The 25231-nt window shown below is 55.7% G+C and overlaps 1 protein-coding gene across 1 annotated transcript in view; it reads right to left on the bottom strand.

The window, feature by feature from the left end:
- Nucleotides 1-24478, bottom strand: part of NIN (ninein) — a gene marked incomplete at its 3' end in the record, with an annotated part of 60229 nt that extends 35751 nt beyond the window's left edge. The window contains exons 1-5 of the mRNA XM_084270582.1: nucleotides 24281-24478; nucleotides 17840-17921; nucleotides 9971-10140; nucleotides 3396-3435; nucleotides 1909-2099 (exon numbers count right to left, since the gene is read on the bottom strand). Coding sequence (XP_084126708.1) covers nucleotides 1909-2099; nucleotides 3396-3435; nucleotides 9971-10140; nucleotides 17840-17921; nucleotides 24281-24463 — 666 coding nt within the window. The 5' untranslated portion in view covers nucleotides 24464-24478. The remainder of the gene's footprint in view (nucleotides 1-1908; nucleotides 2100-3395; nucleotides 3436-9970; nucleotides 10141-17839; nucleotides 17922-24280) is intronic.
- Nucleotides 24479-25231: the final 753 nt, after the last annotated feature.

Below are 25231 nucleotides of genomic sequence, written 5' to 3'. Positions count from 1 at the left end.
AGCCCATGGGGTCCAACCCTCTGCCAAAGCAGGGTCCCTAGGACAGGGCACACAGGGCGGTGTCCAGACGGGGCTGGAATCTCTCCAGAGAAGGAGACTCCACACCCCCTGGGCAGCCTGTCCAAGGGCTCCCTCACCCTCACTGGGAAGAAGTTCTTCCCCACATTGGGGGGGAACTCCCTGTGCTCCCACTTGAGCTCATCGCCCCTTGTCCTGTCCCCACAGACACTGAGCAGAGGCTGCCCATGTCCCCCTGTGTCCCACCCTTCAGCTATTGATACCCATTGATCAGATCCCCTCTCAGGCTTCTTCTCTGCAGGCTGAACAGCCCCACCTCACTCAGCCTTTCCCCACAGGGGAGATGCTCCAGGCCCTTCAGCATCTCTGTCCCTCCTCTGGACTCTCTCCAGGAGATCCCTGTCTCTTTTATCCCAGGGAGCCCAGAACTGGACACAACACTCCAGGTGGGGCCTGACCAGGGCAGAGCAGAGGGGGAGGATCCCCTCCTGTGACCTGCTGGACAAACATCCTGCCTATAAGAGCACAGCCCAGCTCCCAGATATCTTAGAGCCTCCACCTTGCAAGGAAGCATGGAAAAAATCCCCACCCCTTGTTTCATTCACAGGGTGACCTCAGGGATTTGGTGTGGGGTAGTGAGACGGATGCTAAAACCCCAGCAGCTCAAAGCAACGCAGTGAAAAAACCCCATAGTAAGATACTACAAGGTTATAACAAGTGTTCTATGCTTCAGGGCACGTCTGCTTTTGTAAAAGCAAGACAAACCTTATCAGGATCAGACAGGTTAAGGTCACTCCCTCTGTATTTCTTTGTTTACAGGGTGGTTTTTCCCCATTTTCTGCCTTCACATCCGGAAAACGTTCTGGTGCAAAGGAATCCCTGCTCCAAAATGTGTTTTAGGAAGGAAATGATGACAAGCTGGGCTATTTTAAGATGCAAAACAGAATCACAAGGTTGGAAAAGCCCTTTAAGCTCATCCAGTCCAACCGTCCCTGTCCTGTGCTAAACCAGATCCCTGAGCACCTCATCTCCCCTCTGTTAAACACACCCAGGGCTGGGGACTCAGCCCCTCCCTGGGCAGCCTGTGCCACAGCCCCACAACTCTGCCAGGGAAGAACTTTTCCCTCCCAGCTGAGCTGACCCTGCCCTGGGGCAGCTTGAGCCCATTGCCCCTTGTCCCATCTCCTGTCCCCTGGCTGAAGAGACCATCGCCCACCTCTCTGCACCCTCCTGGCAGGGCAGGGGAGGTGGGGAGAAGGTCTCCCCTCAGCCTCCTCTTCTCCAGGCTCAACACCCCCAGCTCCCTCAGCTGCTCCTCAGAGGATTTGCCCTCCAGCCCCTTCCCCAGCCTGGTTGCCCTTCTCTGGACTCGCTCCAGGACCTCCATGTCCTTCTTGTAGTGAGGGGCCCAGAACTGGACCCAGCACTCAGGGTGCAGCCTCACCAATGCTGAGTACAAAACAATCTGTTTTGGGGTATTTTTTTAATAAAACTGAATCCTAACTCTCCAAGAGACTTTTTTTTCCTCATGAAATATTTTCTCATGGACTCTTCCTGCAGGACACAAACAGCCCTTGGGCCTTCGCAAACTCCAAAGTAACCATCCCTGAATATTTCAACCTGGATTTACTGGCCAGCTAGAAGATTTCTGGGATTAAGATGACATGCTTGGAATCTAGGGTATGTTTTTATACATTCCAGGTTACTCTGCAGTTGCATGAGGAGACACACACGCTATGGGGTCAGCTTAGTCTGTTGGTTTGACACCAACCAGCTCGCTGGAAAGCTATGAGCTGGGGCTGAGAAATCACCTTGTGCTTTAGGTTTCTGTAGGGGTCCCACTAAAATCCAGGTATGTTGGTGCATGGGGGTCTGTAAGTGGCCACTCACCTCCCCAGCTGCTGTCCGGAGCCCGTACTGCTCACAGATGGAGACCAGCTTCTTGCGGTTCAAGTGGCCGTCGCGGGTGATGCCGAGGTGCTCACAGACCTCCTGGAGCTTCTCCTCTATCCAGTCTGGGGTGGGCAGAGAGGTGCTGGGGGAGGCATTCAGGTCATCTGGGTTCCAGAAGCGTAGCTGCCCTGGAAAGAAGGGAGCAGCAGAAGACCCAGTGGGGTTTTGCCCCGTGCTGCAGCTGTGGGTTGTCCTTCCCTTCTCGCTCAGACCCCGCGGGACCACTCGCCTTCCCTCATCCTGCACAGCCTGCCTGTAACTTTGAGGTATGACAAGTTCTGGGCTGTCAGACTCTACCAGAAGGAGCAGACCCTGCTCAGCGTTCAACCAAGGCCAGGAGGATCTTTGGGGACATGGATGAGTCCAGTGGCCAGCGTGAACTGGTGGCCAGGGGAAACACAGTCCTGCCACATTACCCACAGGAATGGGTGGAGAAGGGATGACTGGGATGACTCCTTTTTCAGCAGCAATGGGATCAAGGGAGAGGACTGAGCACGCTGCACATCCACATATAGCTCAGCCAGCTTGAGAACTTCAGTGGTTACCCATCTCCCTAACAGTCACCCCACCCCAGGTTGATCAGCCTATACACTCCCATACCCTTTGAACATGAAGTGCAGTGTGTGCTCTGCTCCACATACTTCCAAACACTCCTTCAAAGAAGGGAGAAACCTGATAGCCTTCAGCTGAACACATTTCTTCTGCCTCCGGCAAACAACTGGAGCCCAGTCAAGCCCAGTCTCACCCAACTGGAAACATTCACTAGACAGTCAAACCTTGCACCCACTACCTCACCTGAGGCTGGAACAGTAGCTTTTGGAGCCACAATGTGGTCCGTTTGGATGGGGCAGAGGGTAGGGAGCAGCTGAGGTATTGAGGAGGCACTGAAGCAATTAAAAGTCATATGGCTTCATTACAAACACTGAGGGCTCGTGCCAAAGCCTGACAGCCTGGTGGCAGGAGTGGCAGAGAGAGGAACTTGCTAGGACACGGCCAGCCATGGGGTCCCCTCGAGCATCCCCACATGGGCCAGCTAGAGAACATCTCTACCCACATCCCAGAGCAGGATGGGTCCCACTGCTGTCCCCGTTCAGTCCCTGAGCCCCAAAGGCTGTGTCTGTGTGGGACAAGGAGCAGGGCAGGATGGGGAGATCTCTGTGCCCTGGGGGGGGTCACCCCGCTCTCCCTTACAGGACAAGCAGGGGATATTTAATGACAAGTCCATGCTGACATCGAGTGCCAACTGTGCTCCACTACAGCAGCCCGCAGGCAGGACTGGGGACCAGACCCAGACCCCTGGGGCAGGAACAGAGCCCAGCCAGCCTGAGACAGTGGGAGTGCTCCTCTGAGGCATCTCCAAAGCCAAAAAGGGACCAAGCCCACACAGGTACTGGGGTTTTACAAGCGCTGGGGTTCGCTCTTACCCTCGGCCTCATACTCCTCGCTGTCTCGTGTCTTCCAGTGCTGGGGAGAAAACAAAAGGTTCCTGGAGTTATTCCTATTGCAAGACATCCCCTGTATGAAAGAGACTGAGTGATCAGCATCAAACGAGCTGCAGGGCTTCAGTGCTGCCGCCAGCCTTTCATCTCCCCGCTCCCCGCAGGCTGGGCTGGCAACCCACAGCTCTTTGATGCTGCCTTCTTCTGGCACGGGAGGTTCTTCAGTGGGGATACACCTCAGCGGTGGCACGAGGTGCATAAAGCCCCCCCCCCCCTCCCCCGAAGTGACAAATCTGAGTCTGGCAGGTTGATCATAGAATCATAGAATCCCAGACTGGTCTGGGTTGGGAGGGACCCCAAGGATCACAGAGCTCCAACCCCCTGCCACAGGCAGGGACACCAACCTCCAGGCCTGGAGCTACATAAGGTTGCCCAGGGCCCCATCCAACCTGGCCTTGAACACCCCCAGGGATGGGGCACCCACCCCCTCTCTGGGCAGGCCCTTCCAGCCCCTCACCACTCTCTCTGGAAAGAACTTCCCCCTAACATCTCATCTCACCCTCCCCTCCTTCAGCTTCACTCCATCCCCCTTGTCCTGCCATTATCTGCCCTTTAACAAGCTGATTCCCCTCCTGTTCCTCTGCTCCCTTCAGGGACTGGAAGGCTGCAATGAGGTCCCCCCACAGCCTTCTCTTCTCCAGGCTGACCCAGCCCAGCTCCCTCAGCCTCTCTCCATAGGGCAGCTGCTCCAGCCCTCTGAGCATCTCCGTGGCTCCTCTGACCCCTCTCCAACAGTCCCACATCTTTCTTGTGTTGGGCCCCAGCTCTGGACACAGGACTCCAGCTGGGGCCTCCCAAGGGCAGAGCAGAGAGGGACAATCCCCTCCCTGTCCCTGCTGTCACCCCTCTGCTGATGGAGCCCAGGATACCATCACCCTTCTGAGCTGCAGGAGCCACTGAAGCTCATGTTCAGCTTCTCATCCACCAGATGATGGGCAGGGAAAGATTTGCCCTCCAAATGAACCAATCTGCTTGTCTCTGAAGCATCGATGGTCGAGATAATGAGGATGACAGGCAGCTCATGAGCCACATCCAGCCACCACCTGAATTTGGGTTACCCTTTCCTCCCAGCACCCTATTTCCCCATCACAGGGGATCGCAGCTCACGGGGGTCTCATACGCAGCCAGGACAGTGGCTGAGCTCAGCGTGCCAAGTCTCAAGCATCCCTTGGAAGACACTTACATGGAAGACACTGACATGGCACACCACCATCCTGCAGCCACCATGACATCCCATGCCACCCACAGCAGCCACAGAGCCTGAGCATCCCAGCCACCCCCCATCATGCATCCCTGGCAGGTAATTAAGCACCACAGGGAGCCCACCCACGTGAAGGCGATGGGGACATCTGCTCCCAGAGCAGGTGCACTCCAGGAAAGGAAGCTTCAGATGCTTTGAGCCTTTTCCCTTTGGATAAGGGGCACCCTGGCAGAGCTGGAGGGGCAGCAGCCCACCCTCCAAAACCTCTCACCACTGCTCTGTCAGGAGCCAACAAGCTCTAAGCTGAGATAGCTAGAGCAACAAAACCAACACACTCTTTACTGGTCTTAAGCCATCCTGCTTCCTCTGTGGCCATCCCACAGCAGCTCAGGGCAGAGCTTTGTTGTTTTAAGTGATTTCCCCATGTACTACACATTGTCCTGTCTCTACCACCCCTGTACCAGCCAGGGGTATTTACCCACACGCCAGTGCTCAGGGACATTAATTCCTGGTGTGGCAGCAGCACTGGCAGATGTTGCTTGGCTGCTGTTACAAGCAGATCCTTCAGCAGCCACGTGACTGATGGATTTGAAGTCAAAGTCACCCAGGACATAAAGAGGCTCTAAATCATGGTACAAAAAAGTTCAATACATCTCCTTCAGATTACAGCTAAAAGCCATTAATCTACAGCGTTACCATGGAAACAGGATTAGGTCACTGGACTTTTTTAGCTCTGCTCCTTGCTCCTGGTTCATCTGCTGGACCGTACAAGGGCTGTTTGCTGCTGCAGCATCTCAATGTACTGATCCACTTTTGGGGCTGGTCACTGAGCAGAACTGGGCAGGGGGGAAAGCCCTGGATGGCAACTGGGGCTTCACCTTTGCTTTCCCAGCCAGATTTCAGGCAGAAATGAGCCCAGCAGAGGCAGAAACCTCCATCTGCACTGGATGTCCTGGTCAAAGCCAAGAATGTGTGTGATGCTGCACTAGAAAGCTGCTGATTTTGGCCCAATGAAGCTCAGCCCAGCTGGCACCACCACAGAGCCACGAGGGTGGCAGATTCCCAGTGGGCCTGAGAAACCCTCGGAACAAGCACACACAAACAGCTGGAGCTGAGGCAACAGGTACCATCAAGTTACCACCTGCAAAGGCAGAAAACATCCTGTGTTCCCAACAACACCTGAGCCAACATCATCCCTGCCCATAAGCGTCCCTGCAGAGGTGAGGGCCAACCTGCTATCTTTGGATGCCACTTATCTGAGGGCAATCCTGGGGGTGACACTCCAAAGGTGTGTCCATTCACTGTGTCCAAGTCCTTTTCCATAAGCAACACCCCCATTTCTATCCAGAATCAGACCTAAGGCCTTTCACACCAGGGCCTCTCCCTTCAAGGATGTGCCTCAAAGCCAAGAGCCCCAGAACCACAGCACACAATGACCCCATAAATAGCCATCCTCTTCAGATGACTGTAGCAGGGATGGGGGGGGCTGCAGGCTCATAACCCACCGACCCCAGGGCGGGGGGGGGGTGGTGCTTACATGACCTCCCTCCCCACACCAACACCCCGCTGTGGAGGGTGAAGGGGGGTCCCTTTGTGTGATGAGGGCTCAGGGTCGGCCACCACCGGTGGGAGGACAAAGAGGGTCTGGGGCAGATGCACGGGGGGGCTGATGTCAGGACAGGCATTGTTCCCCCGGCCCCGGCGGTGCTACAGCTGGAGGTGGGTCACGCACAGCAGCGAGCTGCACACCCCAGGAATGCATTATGGTTTGGGCAGGCACGTGCTCAGCCAGGCCCCAGGAGCAGATGGCTGCAGCTTTCAATGCCCACCACCCTCCAAAGCTGGGGTGAGCATCTGCAGCCTGTGCCGTTTGCTCGCGGTGGCCTCTCCCCATAATAAAGCAGGAACCTCTCCATATAGCCCACCCACCCCACCCCCCCCTTCCCTCCTCCCCCAGCCATCTGCTTCAGCAAGCCAGACCTTTGTTCTCCACCAGAATATATTGCTAATTAAAATGACGATCAGGAGCACACGCTGAGCCTTGGTCGGCTCCGCACGCGGCCAAGCGACGGCCCCTGTTTCTCCCTCCCCACCAGCTCGCCCTGAGATCAGGTCCCTGGTCTGAGCACGTGCTGAGACACCCCCCTCTTCCCCCCCAAGAGATGGCAGATCTTTGGCAGTCGCCTTCGTGGCTCTGAAGCACCAGAGCCAGACCATAACCACACCTCTGGCATGGAGCAAGCGCCACCCTGAGCTGTAGCCTGCAGATCCTGGCTTCGCAGGACAGATGGACCTTGGGGACCTCACAGTGGTACACTGAGGAGCTGAAGGGCAGGAGTCTCAGCCTGACCCTCCCCAGAAGGTTGTGCTCTGAAGGAAACTGCTCTCTGCAGAAGCAAATATGTAGGAGGGACTTTCCCCAGAGCTAAGCCAGCAGCTGGGGAAGGGGAGATGGCAGATGCCCCATGCTGAGGTCAAAGTCAGCATGGCCTGAAGATGGGCTGGGGGTGCACTGCTGGGGACCCAGGAGCTAAGGGGTGCTGCTGCCCTACCACCAGCTTGGGGTCGGTACCCCATGGCCATCAAACCTGCTGCCCACCCCAACCCTGCCTGGATCATCATCAGGAGCAACACAAGGGACGACAGAGGAAGGTCCCAGCCCTCCCCAAGGACACCGGGCCAGCCCGCAGCTGCTGCAGGTCTGAAAGCCTGGCATCTCTATCCAGAGCCAAAGGAGCTCAAGCAGCCACAGACACACAGTCTGAACCACCACAAGCTTTCACACTGCGTTTCCAGCTGCTTTCCTGGCCTCTATTAGCAGCTCCATTAGCACCACAACCATAAAGCCAACAGAACCACCCACTTCCCACCACCCATTATCCTCTTCCCATCACCCATTGTCCTCGTAGCACCCGTGGGGACAGACTGTCATGGGTCAGAGCAAACACCACCCTCTTCTCACTGCAGGATCAATGTTCAATTCAGACCCAGCTGCTCATGACTTTGGCCAGTGCTACCTGGAAAGCCACCAGAGATGGAGGTGGCAGACCCTCTCTGGGGCAGCCCATTTCCCCCTCACAGCCCAGCCCTCTGGCCTCTCCTCCCGTGTTTACAGGGATGTGAAGGGGAAGGAAGCAGCTCAGACAGAGGCCTGAGCCCTTTTAATTGGCACTGCTTGAAAGCACCAATTAAGCCACACTGCCCCAGTTCTCAGGCCAGCACAACAGCCTGGGCTGGAGGCAGGCTCGGGGAGCACAGACAGCAGCGTTTAGACACGCAGCAGGAGAGACCTGGGCAAAGGTTGCTGGTTGTTCCAAGCCCCAAGGAGTCAACACTTCAGGAGTCTCCAACACGGTCCCCCAGACCCTCAGCACCTTCAAGAACCTTAATTTCTATGCATATCCAGAGGATCTTCTTCTCAAGGCAAGAGACTAACGATGGAAGATGGGGATTTGACAAGTTTATCCTGGTTTTTACTCACATTGCAAGAGAATTATCCATCCCATCCACTCCATAAGGTGCAACAAGGGGCCCCACCAGGACACTGATCCAGCCAACAGTGAGCACAGCGTGGTTATGTTGAGTTAATTGACTGACCCTGTTAACAGGCTGGCCTTTCAGACCTCCTTGACAGCTAAAACAGAGGAGTAAGATCAGAGTGGGCTCTTCTATCAAGGGCATCGCTTCCCTGGGGGTTAGCACTGATTTCCAAGGTCAGGGCAGCCCACAGCCACAGCACTAGGAGATGGATGAGGATCCTCATGGTGGGGGGCAAAGGTTACTGAGAACAGGGTAAAAAGCTGGCTCTGGTATTAAAAACAACAACTTTTGAGTATTTTAGTGTATTTTTAAGCTCAGCTGCATAGGAATAACACCAGAAACCTGGGAACTGGAAATGTCTCCGTTGCTTCCCCATGCAGGGTTGGGCATCCCTCAGCACTGGTGGTGGCAGAGCTGCCCCCCATCCCTAGGAGGGCACACATGAAGCCAGGAGATGGGAAGGGAGAAAGCAGCAGCATTTCTCCTTCCCATTGGAAAACTTCCCAGTGGAGTGGGAAACTTTTTAGTTGGGTAAATAAAACACAGAGGACTGACCAGGGAAGCTGGTGGCTCTGGATTTTGGGCACCATCCCAGGAAGCTGCTCACCACCCCTCTTCCCCATCCCTTCTAGCAGAGAGCGCAGCTGGGTTATTGCTGATAGACTCATGGCTGGGGACAGGCTCCTCCTGCTCCCTGGGCTCCCAGCCCATTCTTCATTAGCCACAGGGGCAGCGTTACGGCCTCTGCTTAATTGCTGCCCCACACCACAGCGACGCCGGCACCCAGCACCGCGCTGCCACGTGAGCCCAGCTCTTCCCTGGCTTCCCACAGCAGCCAGGGAAGAGCTGCCAGTCAATGGGAATTTGGGACTGGAGCAAGGGAAGTGCCACCTGGCACAGCCCATCGTTGGGGACCAGCAAGGAGGATGATCATCACCTTCACTGGGAATCACAGAGCTGTAGGGGTTGGAAGGGACCTACAGAGCCCATGGGGTCCAACCCCCTGCCAAAGCAGGGTCCCTAGGACAGGGCACACAGGGCGCTGTCCAGACGGGGCTGGAATCTCTCCAGAGAAGGAGACTCCACACCCCCTGGGCAGCCTGTCCCAGGGCTCCCTCACCCTCACTGGGAAGAAGTTCTTCCCCAGATTGGGGGGAAACTCCCTGTGCTCCAGCTTGAGCCCATCGCCCCTTGTCCTGTCCCCACAGACACTGAGCAGAGGCTGCCCATGTCCCCCTGTGTCCCACCCTTCAGCTATTGATCCCCATTGATCAGATCCCCTCTCAGGCTTCTTCTCTCCAGGCTGAACAGCCCCAGGTCACTCAGCCTTTCCTCACAGGGGAGATGCTCCAGGTCCTTTATCATCTTTGTAGCCTCCTCTAGACTCTGTCCAGGAGATCCCTGTCTGTTTTATACCAGGGAGCCCAGAACTGGACACAACACTCCAGGTGGGGCCTGACCAGGGCAGAGCAGAGGGGGAGGATCCCCTCCTGTGACCTGCTGGCCACACTCCTCTTGATGCCCCCAGGATCCCATTGTCTCTCTCAGCCCCCAGGGCACACTGCTGGCTCATGGCCACCCTGTCATCTACCAGGACCCCCCAGGTCCTTCTCCACAGAGCTCCTTGGGGAAGACCCCAAGCACATCCAAACCAGGGTAGGCTGTTTTGGGAAGCAGCAACATCACCGGAGGGGGAGGGGTGGGGGGGGGGCACACAACACACAGAGCACAGCCCAGCACCCGTCCCCTTCCCGCTCACCTCCTGGCAGGCGCTGGAGGCGATGTGTGGGGCGGGAGCTTCCTCGCTCAGCGGCTGGATGACGGTCACCTCGGCAAAGTCCTCCACCGACTCCTGGAACTCGGGCAGGGAGCGCCGGCCGTAGCGCTTGCCGCCTTTGATGTACTTGGGCTGTGCTTCTGGGGAGGAATCTGGGGAATTTGAGCACAGAGCAGGTCAGCAACATGATTTTGGCAGCTCCAGTCTGATACACAATCACAGAGAATCACAGGGCTGCAGGGGTTGGAAGGGCCCTCCAGAGCCCATGGGGTCCAACCCCCTGCCAAAGCAGGGTCCCTAGGACAGGGCACACAGGGCGGTGTCCAGACGGGGCTGGAATCTCTCCAGAGAAGGAGACTCCACACCCCCTGGGCAGCCTGTCCCAGGGCTCCCTCACCCTCACTGGGAAGAAGTTCTTCCCCACATTGGTGGGGAACTCCCTGTGCTCCAACTTGAGCCCATCGCCCCTTGTCCTGTCCCCACAGACACTGAGCAGAGGCTGCCCATGTCCCCCTGTGTCCCACCCTTCAGCTATTGATACCCATTGATCAGATCCCCTCTCAGGCTTCTTCTCTCCAGGCTGAACAGCCCCAGCTCACTCAGCCTTTCCTCACAGGGGAGATGCTCCAGCACAAAGGGCTGGTTTGGCTGCAGGGTTTGAAGCACCGAATTGCCACCTCCATATCCCCCCCCAGCAGCTGGCTCCTTCCCAGGAGTGTGACCCTCACCATGCTATCAGTCCTGGTGGGTTGGAATCCACCCTGATTCCCCCTCAAAACACCAAACCAACACTGCTGCAAAGCGGAATCAGGGCTCCATCATCCTCAGCCTTCCCCAGTTCCCAGCTCAAGTTTAACAGATTCCTGTTACCAGGATGGGGATAAAACCCAACCCCACCCTGATCCTTGTGCAAGCAGCCTCAGAAAGGCAATTAGGTCTCTCCTCCTTGCACTAATCTTCATTACCAGCGACGGGCAAGTTTAATTAGGGACAGCATCACACTTAGGCAGCTCAAGTCTCCAGATGATGCAGATACCTGGGCGACCGCCGCTGCTTTCAGTGGATTTAAATCAATTAAAAGCCTGAAAACAAGTGGGTGAGCAGAGAAAATATAAATATATTGGGCAAATTTGGAGGCAAACATCTCCCTGGGGCCCAACATGAGCAGCTGATGGGGGCAGGTCCCAGCTTGCACCATACAACTAACACCAACTGCAAGATCTAAATAACCCTTCAGAGTCGTTGCCTAATTACAGGGGCTCCACTCACATTCCCCAGCTCCTTGCAGCCAGCTCCTGCCTTCAGGGACCGAATTATCCCGGAGTGCTGGCAGACAGGGATCAAACCCAAAATAAATAAGCACGTTTTGGGTTATTTTCAGTGAGAATCGTCTGACATCTGGGGCAAGGAGGGGTGCAAATTAAGCAGAGGACCAAATTAACCAGGGATTCAATTAGGGAAAGGCTCTCTGGCCACGCTTTGTTCCCATATTTGCTAACCTTACTGTTGAATCCCCCTCCCAGGGACTTGATGGTCTTTATTTCCCACCACTTAGGGAGCACTGAGGCAGCAGCAAGAATGGCAGCTCCTAAAAATTAGATCAGTGGAGCACCCCAGTGCCAAATAAATGCAAGAGTGCAATGCTAACAAGGAGCAGGGAAGCTGCTCCATCACCAACAAACAGCACACAGAAAGCAGTGGGTCTCTAAACCCCCCCCACCCCAAATTCCTCCTTGGATAATATTCCTTTAGATATGGCAAGGTGGCTTCAAGCTTGTTAGAGGGTGAAAAAGAGGGGGGGGGGAAATGATAAATATTCTGCCACTTAGCTATGCAATGAATTATAAAATACCCAGGGAGAGGAGCGCTTTGATTCCTCCCAGCCCCACGCTCCCATCCATCCCCAGCACAGCTCCAGGGAACAGACCCAGCGCCCGTGTTTGAACAAGGCCCCTTTAACAAGATTTGATGCAGCAGGGACCCAGGGATGGAAGTTGGGTGATGGAGAGAGCAGATAGAAGAGGGGGGTTGGGGAGGGGAAATCAGGAGGAGCCAGGCTGATTAAGGAAGAGCCTGAGAACAAAAGCAAACCTTATCGCTCCTATTAAAGCCTGCCCGGTGCTGAGCAATCTCCAGCCAGCAGCTCTCTCTGAAATGCTAATGTTTGTGGCTACCCAGCCACCAGTTTTTTATTCCCCCCCTCCTGGCAGAAGAGAGCTGCTGGGGGTGTTTTGGAGGGGTTTGGAAGGGCTTTTTGGTTTCATAAACATCGTTTTTCCTCCTGGAAGGCAGAGATGTGGCTCTGCTCCCACCTGTCTCTGTGAAGATGTGAGGAATGAGGGGGGAGGAGGTGGGTTTATTGCCATAATTTAGCAATAAATTAAGCAACCTGGGAACATCTCTGGGAGGGGAAAGTGAGAGGAAGTTTGCACCTGCTTTGCAAAGCTCTGACTTGGAAATGGGCTGAGCTTAAGCCCAGCTACCGAGGGGACCCCAGCTCAGACACCCCAAAAAACCACTTCCAGAGCCAGGATGGTTTCATTAGCACTGGGTTACAGCTCTTCCCCTGCCAGCCCCCCTCACCAGGCTGCAGAACAAAGCCCATCAGTTACAGAATCACCAGGTTGGAAAGGACCTTTAAGCCCATCGAGTCCAACCATCCCTGTCCTGTGCTAAACCAGATCCCTGAGCACCTCATCTCCCCTCTGTTAAACACACCCAGGGCTGGGGACTCAGCCCCCTCCCTGGGCAGCCTGTGCCACAGCCCCACAACTCTGCCAGGGAAGAACTTTTCCCTCCCAGCTGAGCTGACCCTGCCCTGGGGCAGCTTGAGCCCATTGCCCCTTGTCCCAGCTCCTGGCCCCTGGCTGAAGAGACCATTGCCCACCTCTCTGCACCCTCCTGGCAGGGCAGGGGAGGTGGGGAGAAGGTCTCCCCTCAGCCTCCTCTTCTCCAGGCTCAACACCCCAAGCTCCCTCAGCTGCTCCTCAGAGGATTTGCCCTCCAGCCCCTTCCCCAGCCTGGTTGCCCTTCTCTGGACACACTCCAGGACCTCCATGTCCTTCTTGTGGTGAGGAGCCCAGAACTGGACCCAGCAACGCCCAGTACAGGGTTACAGGACCACGGATGCCATGCTGGTGTAAGAGACCACATCCTGTGGCTCCATCCCTGGGCACAGACCTGTCTCCTCAGCAGAAAACCCTGCTCCAGCCCGGGTGTGCACAGATACCTCCCATACATGCAGCATCCTCTGCCCCTCCTGCTTTCCCAACCCAGCCCCCCAGCACAGTGGTTGGTGCCTGTGATGCTCTCCCCATCTCCAGCATTTCAGGGAAGGGAGCACCCACCCAAAAACTGATGAAGGAGGATGGAAAAGAACCCCTTGACCCAGCACGTGCTTTCAAAGGGACACAAGGGAGATGTCAACAATGAAAGCTTCCTTTGAGACAGCCACACATGAGCCAGCCCTGTGTGCTATTCATCCCAAACACTGTCAAATATACCCCTGGATTAACACAGGGGGGGGACACGGGGGGGCTGATCCCACTCAGTCTGACCTTTGGTACCCCCCTCCTGCTGCATCCAGCAGCAAGGGGAGATGCTGCTCTGTGCAACCTCCTGAGCCATCAAAAAAGGGAAAGGGGAAGAAAGACTAGAGAAGAAGAAAATAGGTCGAAGCCCACCCACCCCCACCCCCTGCTTCCTACAGCCCTGGGCGACGCAGGGGCTTAGTAAAACACATACTTGGGAGCTGGCGCCTAATTAGACACCGGGGTCTGATCTGCCCCCCTCCTGAACTGCCCCCGGGTGAGAGCAGGAGCTGTCAGGAGAGCAAACCTCTCGCCTCCTTGCCCTGCTGCCCCCCGACAAAATAACCCAGCCCACCCTAAATCTGCATTTCACAGGAATCCCCCTCGGTTTAAGCGCTGCAGACAGAAGCCATCAATTCCCCAGCTCACTCCCCCCTCCCTCCCCATCCATCTCAGCAGTTAAACGTCTCCATGGTTAGAGATTTACACTTGATTTTCTGCCTTTCTGCGCTAGATAAGTCAATTCACAATCCTGCTCTGCCCTCAGATGCTTGGGGAAGGGGGGGAGGTGGGGGGGGGGGGGAGGCTCCCCTTGATGGTGAGCAGCTTTTTCCTGGGCCTGGCATCAAAGCCATCGAGCATGGACAAAAGGGGCTTTAGAGGAGGAAGACCCTCACTCTGTGAGCTTGGCTAAATTAATTCCTTCACCACTTAAGACTTGTGAGGGAGGGATGCTCCTCGCAGCAGCAGGCAGCCTAATGCTGCTAAACCCCAACCCCCCTAGACACCAGGTACCCCCTGAACTCCTCCTCACCCCTATTTCCCAAACCTCAGGTCTTTTGTCCCAGAGGCAGCCCCCCTGTCCAGTTTTACACCTGCCCCCACCACCCAGGGCTGCTTATGGAGCAGGGGGAGCCAGACCCCTGCAACCACACGAAGAACCTTTTCCCCATGGATGGGATTCCTGTGAGAGCATCATCCCCTCCAACTGCTCTTCAGGAGGGAAACTCCCTTGTCTCCATGTGCTGGGAAGTCAAAAAAGATCCCAAAACTCAACAGCATCAAGCTGCTCTTTAATTTGTCCTGGGTGTTCCTTTAATCCTGCACTCCACCCCACTAATCCCTCTGGATCGATCCTGGCTTCCACCACACAGACCTGACTTTCTATTTGCCATAACAGAGAGAAGAGAAAAAAGCCTGATTTTTCTTTTCCCCCCAACTAAACACCCCCATAACTGATTCTTTTTTCCTTCCTCCCCCAGCTTAAATCTATTTTATTGGCCCCAGACACCCCCTCACTGACCCACAGACAAAAAGCATCGGTGGCAGCTGCACCCAGCGGGGTCCCACAGGGGTCCCCCACAGCCCCTGCCCCACAGAAGCATCTTTCCAGAGTGCCAAACCTTGTGAATTCGGGCTATAATTTATCCCCCCCTTCATCAGACAGCTCCACAAAGGCCTGAGATGCTGCTTGGGGGGGTGATGGGTCTCCCCAGCAGCCGTGTTCCTGTACATCTGCCCGCAGGAGCAAAGCCAGCCGCTGTTTCCAGGCGCATCCATGGTCTCTTGCTGCTTTTCCTGGAATCCCCTCCCCCATGTCTTTGCCCACCACTTCCCAGCAGAGCTGGGGTTTGCCTGGCCAGCTGATGCTCTGGTTGGCAGCTGGGTCCCTGCACCGATGTCCTGGAGGGGCTGGAGCTGACATCAGCAGCGCCGCACGCTCTGCCCGCTGTGGCTTTCAGGGCATCTTCCCAGGCACCGCGCCCGTGGGATGCCAGGACCATCCTCCCTGCCAGCCTTCCCTTTGGAAAGGGAATCCAGCTTCTTTGCCAAGATAAAAAATACAAACATCAGCTGCTCTCCACAAGCCCAAGTGCCTCTTCCCCCCCAAAACACCCCCAGGGAAACCCCAGGCAGCCACTTCTGCAGGAACTGCTCTTGCATTCCATGGCAGTTTTGGTTCCTCCAGGTCCTACCATGACCCAGGGTGGGGGATGCTCCATCACCCCCAGGCTCTTCAAGCCAAACCATCCTCCTCAAGCCAGGCAGAGCTGAGACATGAGCCCTCAGGCTGCTCACAGACCCAAGGGACCTTCCCCATCACCCAAGCCACTGCCCAAACCCACAGCATCCAGGCACACAGCCGCTTCCTTGCACAGCAAACTCTCCAGATACAGCAAACCACCTCAAAATCAGTGTGGTTTTTCCTTCCCCTCCCCTAATCCAATTAAATCTTCATTTAAATGATATGATTTGGAGCCTTTAACTCCATTTCTCCCAAGCCCAGGGCGGGGTGTAACACCAGCCCTTCCACAGTCACTGCTGGGTCTGACACCAGCAGCACAGAGCAGCTTGTTCTCTGCATCTCCAGGCTGATCTCAATTAAAAACAGCAACGATTTGGGCATTAACCAACCTGTCAAAATGCACTAAAATTAAATGCCCACACCCACACACCCCAGGCCAGCCTGGTGCAGGCTCCCTGCCTGGCCCCTGTGCCCTTTGGCTACCTGCCCTGCAGAACCCAGCTGACAACCACATCCCCAAGGAGAGCTCTCTGGCTTCAACACATCCTCTCACCAGTTGCATTTGGAATTTCCCCTGTGATAACCCCAAATTTAGTCCTTTCACCAAGATTTATTTATATTTAAACCAAGCCAGAGCTTCTCAGCCATTAGTGAGCTGGATTATTTCTGGTTTGCCAGGTCCCCTCTGAGGGGCTGGGGGGGATCACAGCAGATCCAATGCCTCGCTAGGCACTGGGGATTCCCCCCTTCCCACCAACCTGTGGGGAAAACCACATTAAGGGATGCTGGGTACAGGAGCTGTCAGCACTCATCTCCCTCTGAGCATTAAAAGCTTTGGAAACCTGGGCTGGAAAATCACAGTCCACATATCCATCACATGGTCATGGGTTTTAGAGGCTATTTTAGGTGGGAAAAGTACAATTTGGCTAACCAACTGCCCTCTCTCAAATGTGGGATGCTCCAGCTGGGACTGATGCTCCAGGAGAGGAAACCCAGAGGTCCCTCTCCCCCCCTGCTCAGCTGTTTTCTCCTTTGGGGATTTCATGTTTCCTCTGCTCCAAAGGCAGGATTAGGGATTTACATACAGGTGTGGCACCAGGCTGACCCCCCAGATCCTCACACCCCCCTCCCCTCACTCCAGCTGGAGCTGTGAGGGGCTCAGCCCTTGCCCCACAACTCCCCAGTGCTCCCAGCACCACCAGCCCCTTGCTCATAGGGAAGGGGAGCACTCCAGAGCTGTGACTCTAGTGATGAGGGTCTAAAAAAGCCACTTCTTAACAGCTCCCTGAAGCAAAGGGAAGGGGAAAACAGGACTGGCAGCACCCACTGCCTTCTCCAACCAGCCCCAGTTGGGTTTGTCAGAGGGATTTCTTTGTTCAGCATCATCTTTGGGGCAAACTGACTGTCCCCTGGGAAAAAGCCACCTCTGAGCAGCTCCTGATGGGACCCAGCTCACCCCACTCATCTCAGACACAAGGAAACAGAGCGGACATCAAAAACAATCCAGCAGTCCATCTCCAGGAGGAACCCTTGTAGATCCCCTTACAACCTTCCCAAAACCAGAGCAGCATCCAAAGGTGACACAGGGTTTGGGTCAGACACCACTGAACCCCGCGGAGCTGCGGCAGGAACGTGCCGGCTGCAACTCAGCCTGGAGTGGGGTTTATCCTGAGCAGCTCACAAATCCTCCTGCCACGCTGAGGGAATCACAGACTCACAGGATTGTAGGGATTTGAAGGGACCCCCAGAGCCCATGGGGTCCAACCCCCTGCCAAAGCAGGGTCCCTAGGACAGGGCACACAGGGCACTGTCCAGACAGGGCTGGAATCTCTCCAGACAAGGAGACTCCACAGCCCCTGGGCAGCCTGTCCCAGGGCTCCCTCACCCTCACTGGGAAGAAGCCATTTGATTGCCCACCCATAACCACCCACTGCAGCAGGAGAGCTCCTAAAGCATCCCTGGCCACCAGAAGCAATGATGGACAGACAGACCTCAGCCTGGTTCGCAGCAGTGGGATATCTGGAGCATCTCAAGTGCCCTCAGCTGTCTACACACAGACATCACGTGCCTCTCCAGGCATTTAGATCACAGTAATGGGATATAAATACCTAACAGCTCAGAAAACACTTTATGTACAAGGGTCTGCAGCAAATCTTCACTTTCCCTTCTCCCCAGGGCTGGGCAAGAGCTTCCCTCAGCACCTAAAAAGCACTTTCTCTTCTAAGATCTGCTGCAAGAGGCACCCAAATCTCCTTTTCCAAACAAAAGATACATTCAAATCATGGTAATAGGTACCTGTTTCTTGGAAGTGCTCTTCATTGGAGAGGGTTCTGGACAAGATGAGGATGAGTGCTTCCTTAAACTGGTCAAAGTGGACCTGGGAGGGGGGGGAAAAGAAAAGAGCATGAAAGGAAGAAATCAACTGGTACAGCTAATTAAACATCAGACCAGTAACCCAGCAGGAAGATGGAGAGCAATGAGAGTTTCTTGGAGAGCCTTGGAGAGGGGCACTGATGAACCTCAGCTTGTGCAGTTTTGGGGCCTGGAGAAGAGAGGACAAGCAACACAGCCCCAGACAGTGTCTTTGTACACATGTGAAAGCAGCTGTTGTCACAGCCTGACCCAAAGCTGCTGCTTTAGTGCATCAGTTGGGGTTTCCATCAAGCAAGTAGCTGAAATAACGTGTCCTGAGGAGCAGGGAGCGTGTCCATCGCTTGGACCTGGCCAGGGCCAGTGGCTCCTACAGAAAGATACCAGTCCTGACCACTGAGGGGATTCTGGGCTGTGGAAACACTCCTAATTCCACCACAGAAAACACTTCCTAAAGTGGATGGCAAAAAGGGGCAGCTCTGCCCTGCTGCAGCTCCCCAAAGGCTGGACTGGGAATACCTGGAGATACTGGAAACGGGTCTGAAGTGTGAGGAGAAACAAGGAGGGACTGCTCCTACCCCCAGCTTGCTTGCTTTGGCTGGTTTTTCCACCCCCCTTTTCCATCTGTACCTTCCTGGAAAGCCTCTGGCCTCACAGCCACAGCAGGGCTGGAGCATCCTTCCCAGCCGTGCTGGGGAATGTCAGCAATTCCTGCCGCGGGGGACGGAAGCCTGGGACAGCTGGGGAAGCTGTTTGACACGGGTCAGTGGTGAGGCAGAGCTGGCTGCTGCAATGTCTTGCAGCTAAATAAATCTTTGGAGAGTTTTTAGCATGGAACGAGAGAGTTTTTTTATCTTTAAAGAACCCAGCGAGGCTGCTCTTGGCAGCAGGTCCGGGTGCTGTGGATCCAGGATGAAGGGAGGGAGCTGCAGTCATGGGGGGGGGGGGGGGGAAGGTGGGTTTAACCACAGAATCACAGAGCTGTAGGGGTGGGAAGGGCCCTCCAGAGCCCATGGGGTCCAACCCCCTGCCAAAGCAGGGTCCCTAGGACAGGGCACACAGGGCGCTGTCCAGACGGGGCTGGAATCTCTCCAGAGAAGGAGACTCCACACCCCCTGGGCAGCCTGTCCCAGGGCTCCCTCACCCTCACTGGGAAGAAGTTCTTCCCCACATTGGGGGGGAACTCCCTGTGCTCCAAACTATGCTCCTGACGCTGCAGGGGAAGGCACAAGCTGCAGAGTCCAGGGGAGGAGTCTGCCAGCTCACTCTCCACAATGAGCCAGCCGAAAATGGCTGGGAATATGGCAGAGCTGGGGATGGGGGGCTCAGCCACAGCCCCCCCATCCCGTGCTGCCCCTCAGGCAGTGGGAATCATCCCCTGGGGTTTAAATACAGGCACCTCAAGTAATTAACAGTTCAAAGTACATTCAGCAAAGAAACTTGTCAGGGATGACTTGTCTATGCCTGCTTCCAAGGGCTGCTCTACTCTGAGGGGACAGGTTAGAGGACAGGAGAATAGGCCAAATTAAAGAAACCCAGCATTTAGACTAAATGAGGATGAATAAAAGATGAGGGGGATCCAATAACAGGCCCACACCATGGGATCTGCTTGGGAAGGGAACAGTGACAACAGCCATGGGGACAAGCAGACAGACAGGTGCTGGGGCTGGGTTTGGATGGGACCTCACAGCAGCAGGAAAAGTAAATTAAAAAATCATTCAGTAAATTAAAGTATCACTTTGCATCACTCTTGCAAACACACTGAATGAGAGGGCAGGATAAAACCACCCTGGGGGGGGCAACACATCCCTGCTCTGCCTAACGAGCCCTGTGACTTGTGTGTGCTCAGAAGCACTAATGAAGGGGAGGAAGGAATTGGGGGGGCTGAGGGGGGGGGAGGGGGTAAGGCCTCACCCACACAGCTGCACACAGGACAGATGGCTTCAGCATCAAGCGATTTTACCATGACCACCCCATCCAAAGGAGCCCCTGGAAGATTAGGCTGCCTCCTCCAGAGGGATTTAAAATGCAAATGGAGAGTGTGGGGGAAACAAGGCTCAAAGGGGTCCTGCAGCCCTGAGATGTAGCCCAAGCTGGGTGAGGGGGGCAAATTTTCCTTTAGGAAAACCTCTGTCCCATCCTAATAGGATATAACTGGGAATACTATCTGGTTTGGGTGTGTGTCTGACCCTGGGTGCTGTGTGTCTGTATGCAGAGGGGGTGTAGAGAAACACATCTGTTGGAGCTGGGCTCCAGCACAAGCCGGCACAGCCACCAAACACCCCAGCACCTCACCCTGCAAGGAGAGTGATGCTTCACCACTGCTCCCTGGCAGCATCCTCACTCTCCATCTCACAGAATCACCAGGTTGGAAAAGCCCTTTAAGCTCATCCAGTCCAACCATCCCTGTCCTGTGCTAAACCAGATCCCTGAGCACCTTATCTCCCCTCTGTTAAACACACCCAGGGCTGGGGACTCAGCCCCCTCCCTGGGCAGCCTGTGCCAGGCCCTGACAACTCTGCCAGGAAAGAACTTTTCCCTCCCAGCTGAGCTGACCCTGCCCTGGGGCAGCTTGAGCCCATTGCCTCTTGTCCCATCTCCTGTCCCCTGGCTGAAGAGACCATCACCCACCTCTCTGCACCCTCCTGGCAGAGCAGGGGAGGTGGGGAGAAGGTCTCCCCTCAGCCTCCTCTTCTCCAGGCTCAACACCCCAAGCTCCCTCAGCTGCTCCTCAGAGGATTTGCCCTCCAGCCCCTTCCCCAGCCTGGTTGCCCTTTTCTGGACTCGCTCCAGGACCTCAATGTCCTTCTTGGAGTGAGGGGCCCAGAATTGGACCCAGCACTCGAGGTGCAGCCTCACCAGTGCCCAGTACAGGGGGTTTGAATCTCCATGGGGGTTTGAATACAGACACACACATGAGGGGGGACACACCCCCCTGGGAGATACAGCTCAGGCAATGCCCACATCACAAAGCATCCCACATGCAAGCTCAGTACATCCAGCACCTGGGTGATGCAATGGAGAATCCAACTCCTGCCTGGAAGGTGAACCCCAATGCGATGCATGTGACAGCCCACATGGGCAGGCACCAGTCTGCATCCACAGCCTTTGCTTTTGGCTTAGAGAATATTCCCAGTAAAAGGAGGGGGCCTGGCTAACCCCGGGGAGGAAAGCAGGAACTGCAGCAGCATCACACAAAGCCCTGGAGAACAGCCTCAGGCACTGAAAACAACCCAAAAACTTCACCAGGGCAAGGCAGACAGCAGCAAAGCAGTGCCAGGGGGGTTGAGGCTCAACACCCTTTTCAATGTTCTCGGCTGAATTTGGGGTATTTTGGAAGAACTGGATCATGCAGCTCATGGGGGGTGTCACAGAGCAACCCAACCCAAACCAGCCTGAAGGCAGCAGAGACTGGGGGGCAATGCTGGGGGCATGCCTGGGTGCCCACCCAGAAGCGTGGATCAAGGACAGGACACACATCCCTGCAAACCCCCAGCAGGACACAGGCTCCTCACCGTGCTGAGGGCACGTTAAATCCCCAGTGAGGGGACTTTTCCCAGTGCAGGTAAACCAGAGGCAAACAAGCCCAGCATCCCTGCGGTCATCGGGGACCGAGCAAGCTGCTGGCTGCTGAGCAACCACAGCACCTTTGAGACATCTGCTTTAAAGCCAGTTTCCTACAAAAACACGACTTATTAGCACTAGAAAGAGAGCAGCATGTGTGTGCCAAGTTACCTGCTGCTTCTCAGGGGCAAACCAGCATCAGCAGCTCTTTCCAGCTCCCTCTCCACGATCTTGGAAGGAAACCCTTGCCCCAAAGCCCTCGCTCTGCTTACAAACTCCTTCCCCACCAGCTGGGGAGGGAAATATCTCTAAAACATGGGGACAAGGCCAACCTTGCAAGCAGATCTCCTGCCCAGAACACAAAATACCACTGATTTAAGGGGGGCAGCATCTCAGAGGGAGAATATCTGCAAAGAGGTCACCAGCAAAGCACCAATGAGTGAAACCCTGCGGTGTCCTTGCTGCAGACTTGCAGGGTGCTGGTGCAGGGTGAAACCTGGACTCCCTGTCCCTGCTCGAGGACAGTCCTTGGGCAGGGTCTGGAGGTGCCCAACGCAACCCCTGTCCCTGAAAAATCGGGTGCTGCTGCCACGTGATGCCTGATACAGCTAATTAAAGTGCTGAGGTGACAGGAGAAGGGTACCCCTGTATGCATCCTTCCCACCCCCAAGGGAATCCCAGGAATGCTGTGAGCATCACCTCCACAGTGTAAAGAGAGCTGCTCTGGGATGGTTTGGCTCTGCAATGAGCCAGGGCAGGATTTACACCCCCACACTGGATCCCAGGGATAGCACATTAATCCCCAAAGCACGGTGAAGAGCAGGTCTGGGGGGGATACAGCCCCTTGCTGGGATGCCAGCTCAGGTCCCAGTGCCAGTGACCAACCCCACAGAAGAGCCCCAGAGAAGAGCCCTAAGAGCCCTTCCTCAGAGCCCCCCTGGCACAAAAAGCCCACATGTGCCCCCACCAAGTCGCCCCTCAGCAGACAAAACACTTCCCCCCCTCCCAATCCCCACACTCCTCCCCAGTGCCCTCCCATAAAACCAGTCCCAGGGAAGCACAGGCAAACAAAGGCTGCTCCCACCACCCAGAGGGACCATCTGCAGCAAGGGGCCATGGGGCAGGTACATGGAGCCCGTTGCTTTGGGAGCTGCTCTCCCAGTGGGCTTCCCAAGGAACCCATGGGCTGGGATACTAAGCCAGGCTCACGCAGAGCATCGCCCCTGCGAGCGAGCACAAAGGCTGTGGAGGCAGGAGGAAAGGCAGGAGACAGAGGTTATTCCAAGTCACAGGTTGATAGATAAGAACCATCCTCAAAGATGAAGTGGGGAATAAATAAAATGGGGAAAAAACACTTTTTGGGATGCCTCATGCCCTGGGATCCCAGGCTGGGGCAGGGCAAGCAGGACCTGGTGTTTGGGGTACTTCAGCCAGGGCCCGGTCGGTGCTGTGGGGCTGCAGCAGGTCATGGGGATGAGTGCTGCTGCTTTAGCCCCAACCAGCTGTGACAAGCACATCTCTAGCATCACCCTTCCTGCTCCCATCTGAAGCTGGACAACAGGATCCAAGCAGCACAGAAAAAAATCTCCAGGGCTCTAGCAAATGCCACACTGCAACCTCAGAGGTCAGAAACCTCCTTCTGGATCCATCTGGGCTCCCATGCCAGCACAGCTCGGTGTCAGGAGAGCTACAGCCCCAGGGTGGGTGAGGAAGAGGGGGCTCTGGTGGTTAAAGGGGTTATTTTGTTTCCTGAAAGCTGCAGTTTAATATAAAATAGGAATCAGGACAGCTTAGCTTGTGTCCGTGGAGAGCCCTGGCCACCCTGCTCTGATTTTAATGAGCAGCAATGGGATTTCAGGGTGATGCTGAAAGAAGCATCTGACACCCTCTGAGTGCAGCGTGCTGGGAAAGAGGTAATGCATGAGCACAAGGACACCCATGCTGGTCCCCAAGGTCGGGCAGCTCGTGGTCAACACCCCAGCATTTAATTCAATGAAGGCAGAACCACAGCTGAATTCAAACAACTCACTTTGGGAAGCACAGCGTGCTCACCAGCCCTGGCTCCCTGCTGCCAGATGCTGCAGCCCCACAAGAGGAAGGTGCCATTTGTCCCCAAAGCCTGTCCCAGGTGGGTCTGGGACAACCACCACTGCCTGTAGATGCCAACATCAGGTAACACAAAGGCAGCCCAGCTGGTGACTGCCGGAGTCAGCCGGTGTTCTCTGCTTCGGAGAGACGTACGTGACTGCACACAGCTCTGCCAGTTTAACTACAGCTTAAGTCCACGTAAATCACAGCTCCAGCCCTGGCTTCAGGTCCCCAAGCACCCCAGAGTTTGTGCAAGCACCTGGTGAGCTGGTTTGGGGAGATGACCCAGGCCAGAAGTGGCACTAACCAGCACTGGGGAGCACGTGTGCTGTGTGAGTCACTGGCCGAGCACCAGTGTCTGCGCAAGGGTGGCAGCGACCCAGTGGTCAAGCCTGGGACACTGGGAAAGAAAACCCACCTCCCCACACATCCATGCAAGCACAAAGCAGTGGTTTCAGAGAGTTTCAGACTGGTCCCAGTCAGGGAGGACCACGCAAACTGTTTCTTCTCCTGTTATCACGCTTGGAGACCACCCCCATGCCCACCCAGACCTGGCAAGCTCTGCAGCCCCAGAGCCTCAGTGGTGTTGGGACATCCACAACTGACAGACACTCAGCCCCTTCATCGCTCCCATGGGTGCAGGAGCAGCTACCCAGTGCTGCCTTGCACCCAAACCCCAAACTACACCCCCCCATTACACCCCCTCAGCCTTACCCTGCCTAGGAGGTTGCCTTGCAGGAGGGTCTGCTGCAGCGCTGGGGCCACCTCCTCCAGATGGAGCATGTGGCAGAGGTCGGTGAGCTCCTCCTGCCCCAGGGACCCCGTGCCTGTGCTGTCAAAGCTGTCAAAGAGCTCCTTGAGGCGAGCTTCATACTGGTCCTGCTCAGCTTCATCCATCCCATAGCCTGCCACGCTCACCTGTGGGGAGAAGCACAGCCATTGAGCATCACATGCAGCAGTGAAACCCCCACCAAGGGCTGGTGGGGAGGGTAGAACACACGGCCTTTCGCTGCAGGTGGGTGAACCTGGTGCCCCACCGCCCCTCCAGCATCTCCCAGCCCCCTGGGCAAGGCCAGAATTTACACAGCAGAAAGACCAAGGGGAATAAAAGAGCTCTGGGGACAGGTCAGGGTGGTGGTGGGGAGGCTTGGGTTGCACATCCCTACCCAGCAGCTCCTGCTGGCTCCACCAGCATCTCGCTGGAGCGGCTCAGGTGCTGCAGAGGAAATTGCTCCCCTGAGCTTCAGCAGTTCCCAGGGGTTGCAGGAGATGCTCTACCAGCCTCAGCAAGAAAATAAACAACAGTTCTGGCAGCAGCTCACCAGCATCAGGGAGCAAAGGGGGGGGTCTCTGCTTGCAGAAGGGAGAGCAGGAGAGCCCAGTCACCCCCCTCTTCCCCCCAAACCAAGCACTTTGGGTTAGGCAGCTGCTGCATACAACTCCTGCCATGAGCACAGAACACATCCCTGAGCCAAAGATGCTTTATTTAATGCTGGGCTGGGTGCAGGGAACCCCACCCCCCCACCCCACACCAGCGTGCAGCCATCCCTGTTGATGCAGCATCTACACTTTCCTCCACAACCCCCACAGTAGCCCTGTGCCTGGGGGGACACAGGTGTCCTCATCAGTCCCACCACATGTCCTGTGCTGCTCTCCTTGAGGAAC

This window comes from Gallinula chloropus, assembly GCF_964237585.1.
Source record: "Gallinula chloropus genome assembly, chromosome: 14".
NCBI classification, from domain to species: Eukaryota; Metazoa; Chordata; class Aves; order Gruiformes; family Rallidae; genus Gallinula; species Gallinula chloropus.
Note: the sequence above shows the minus strand (reverse complement) of the source record. Positions and strands in the feature narration are given on the sequence as shown.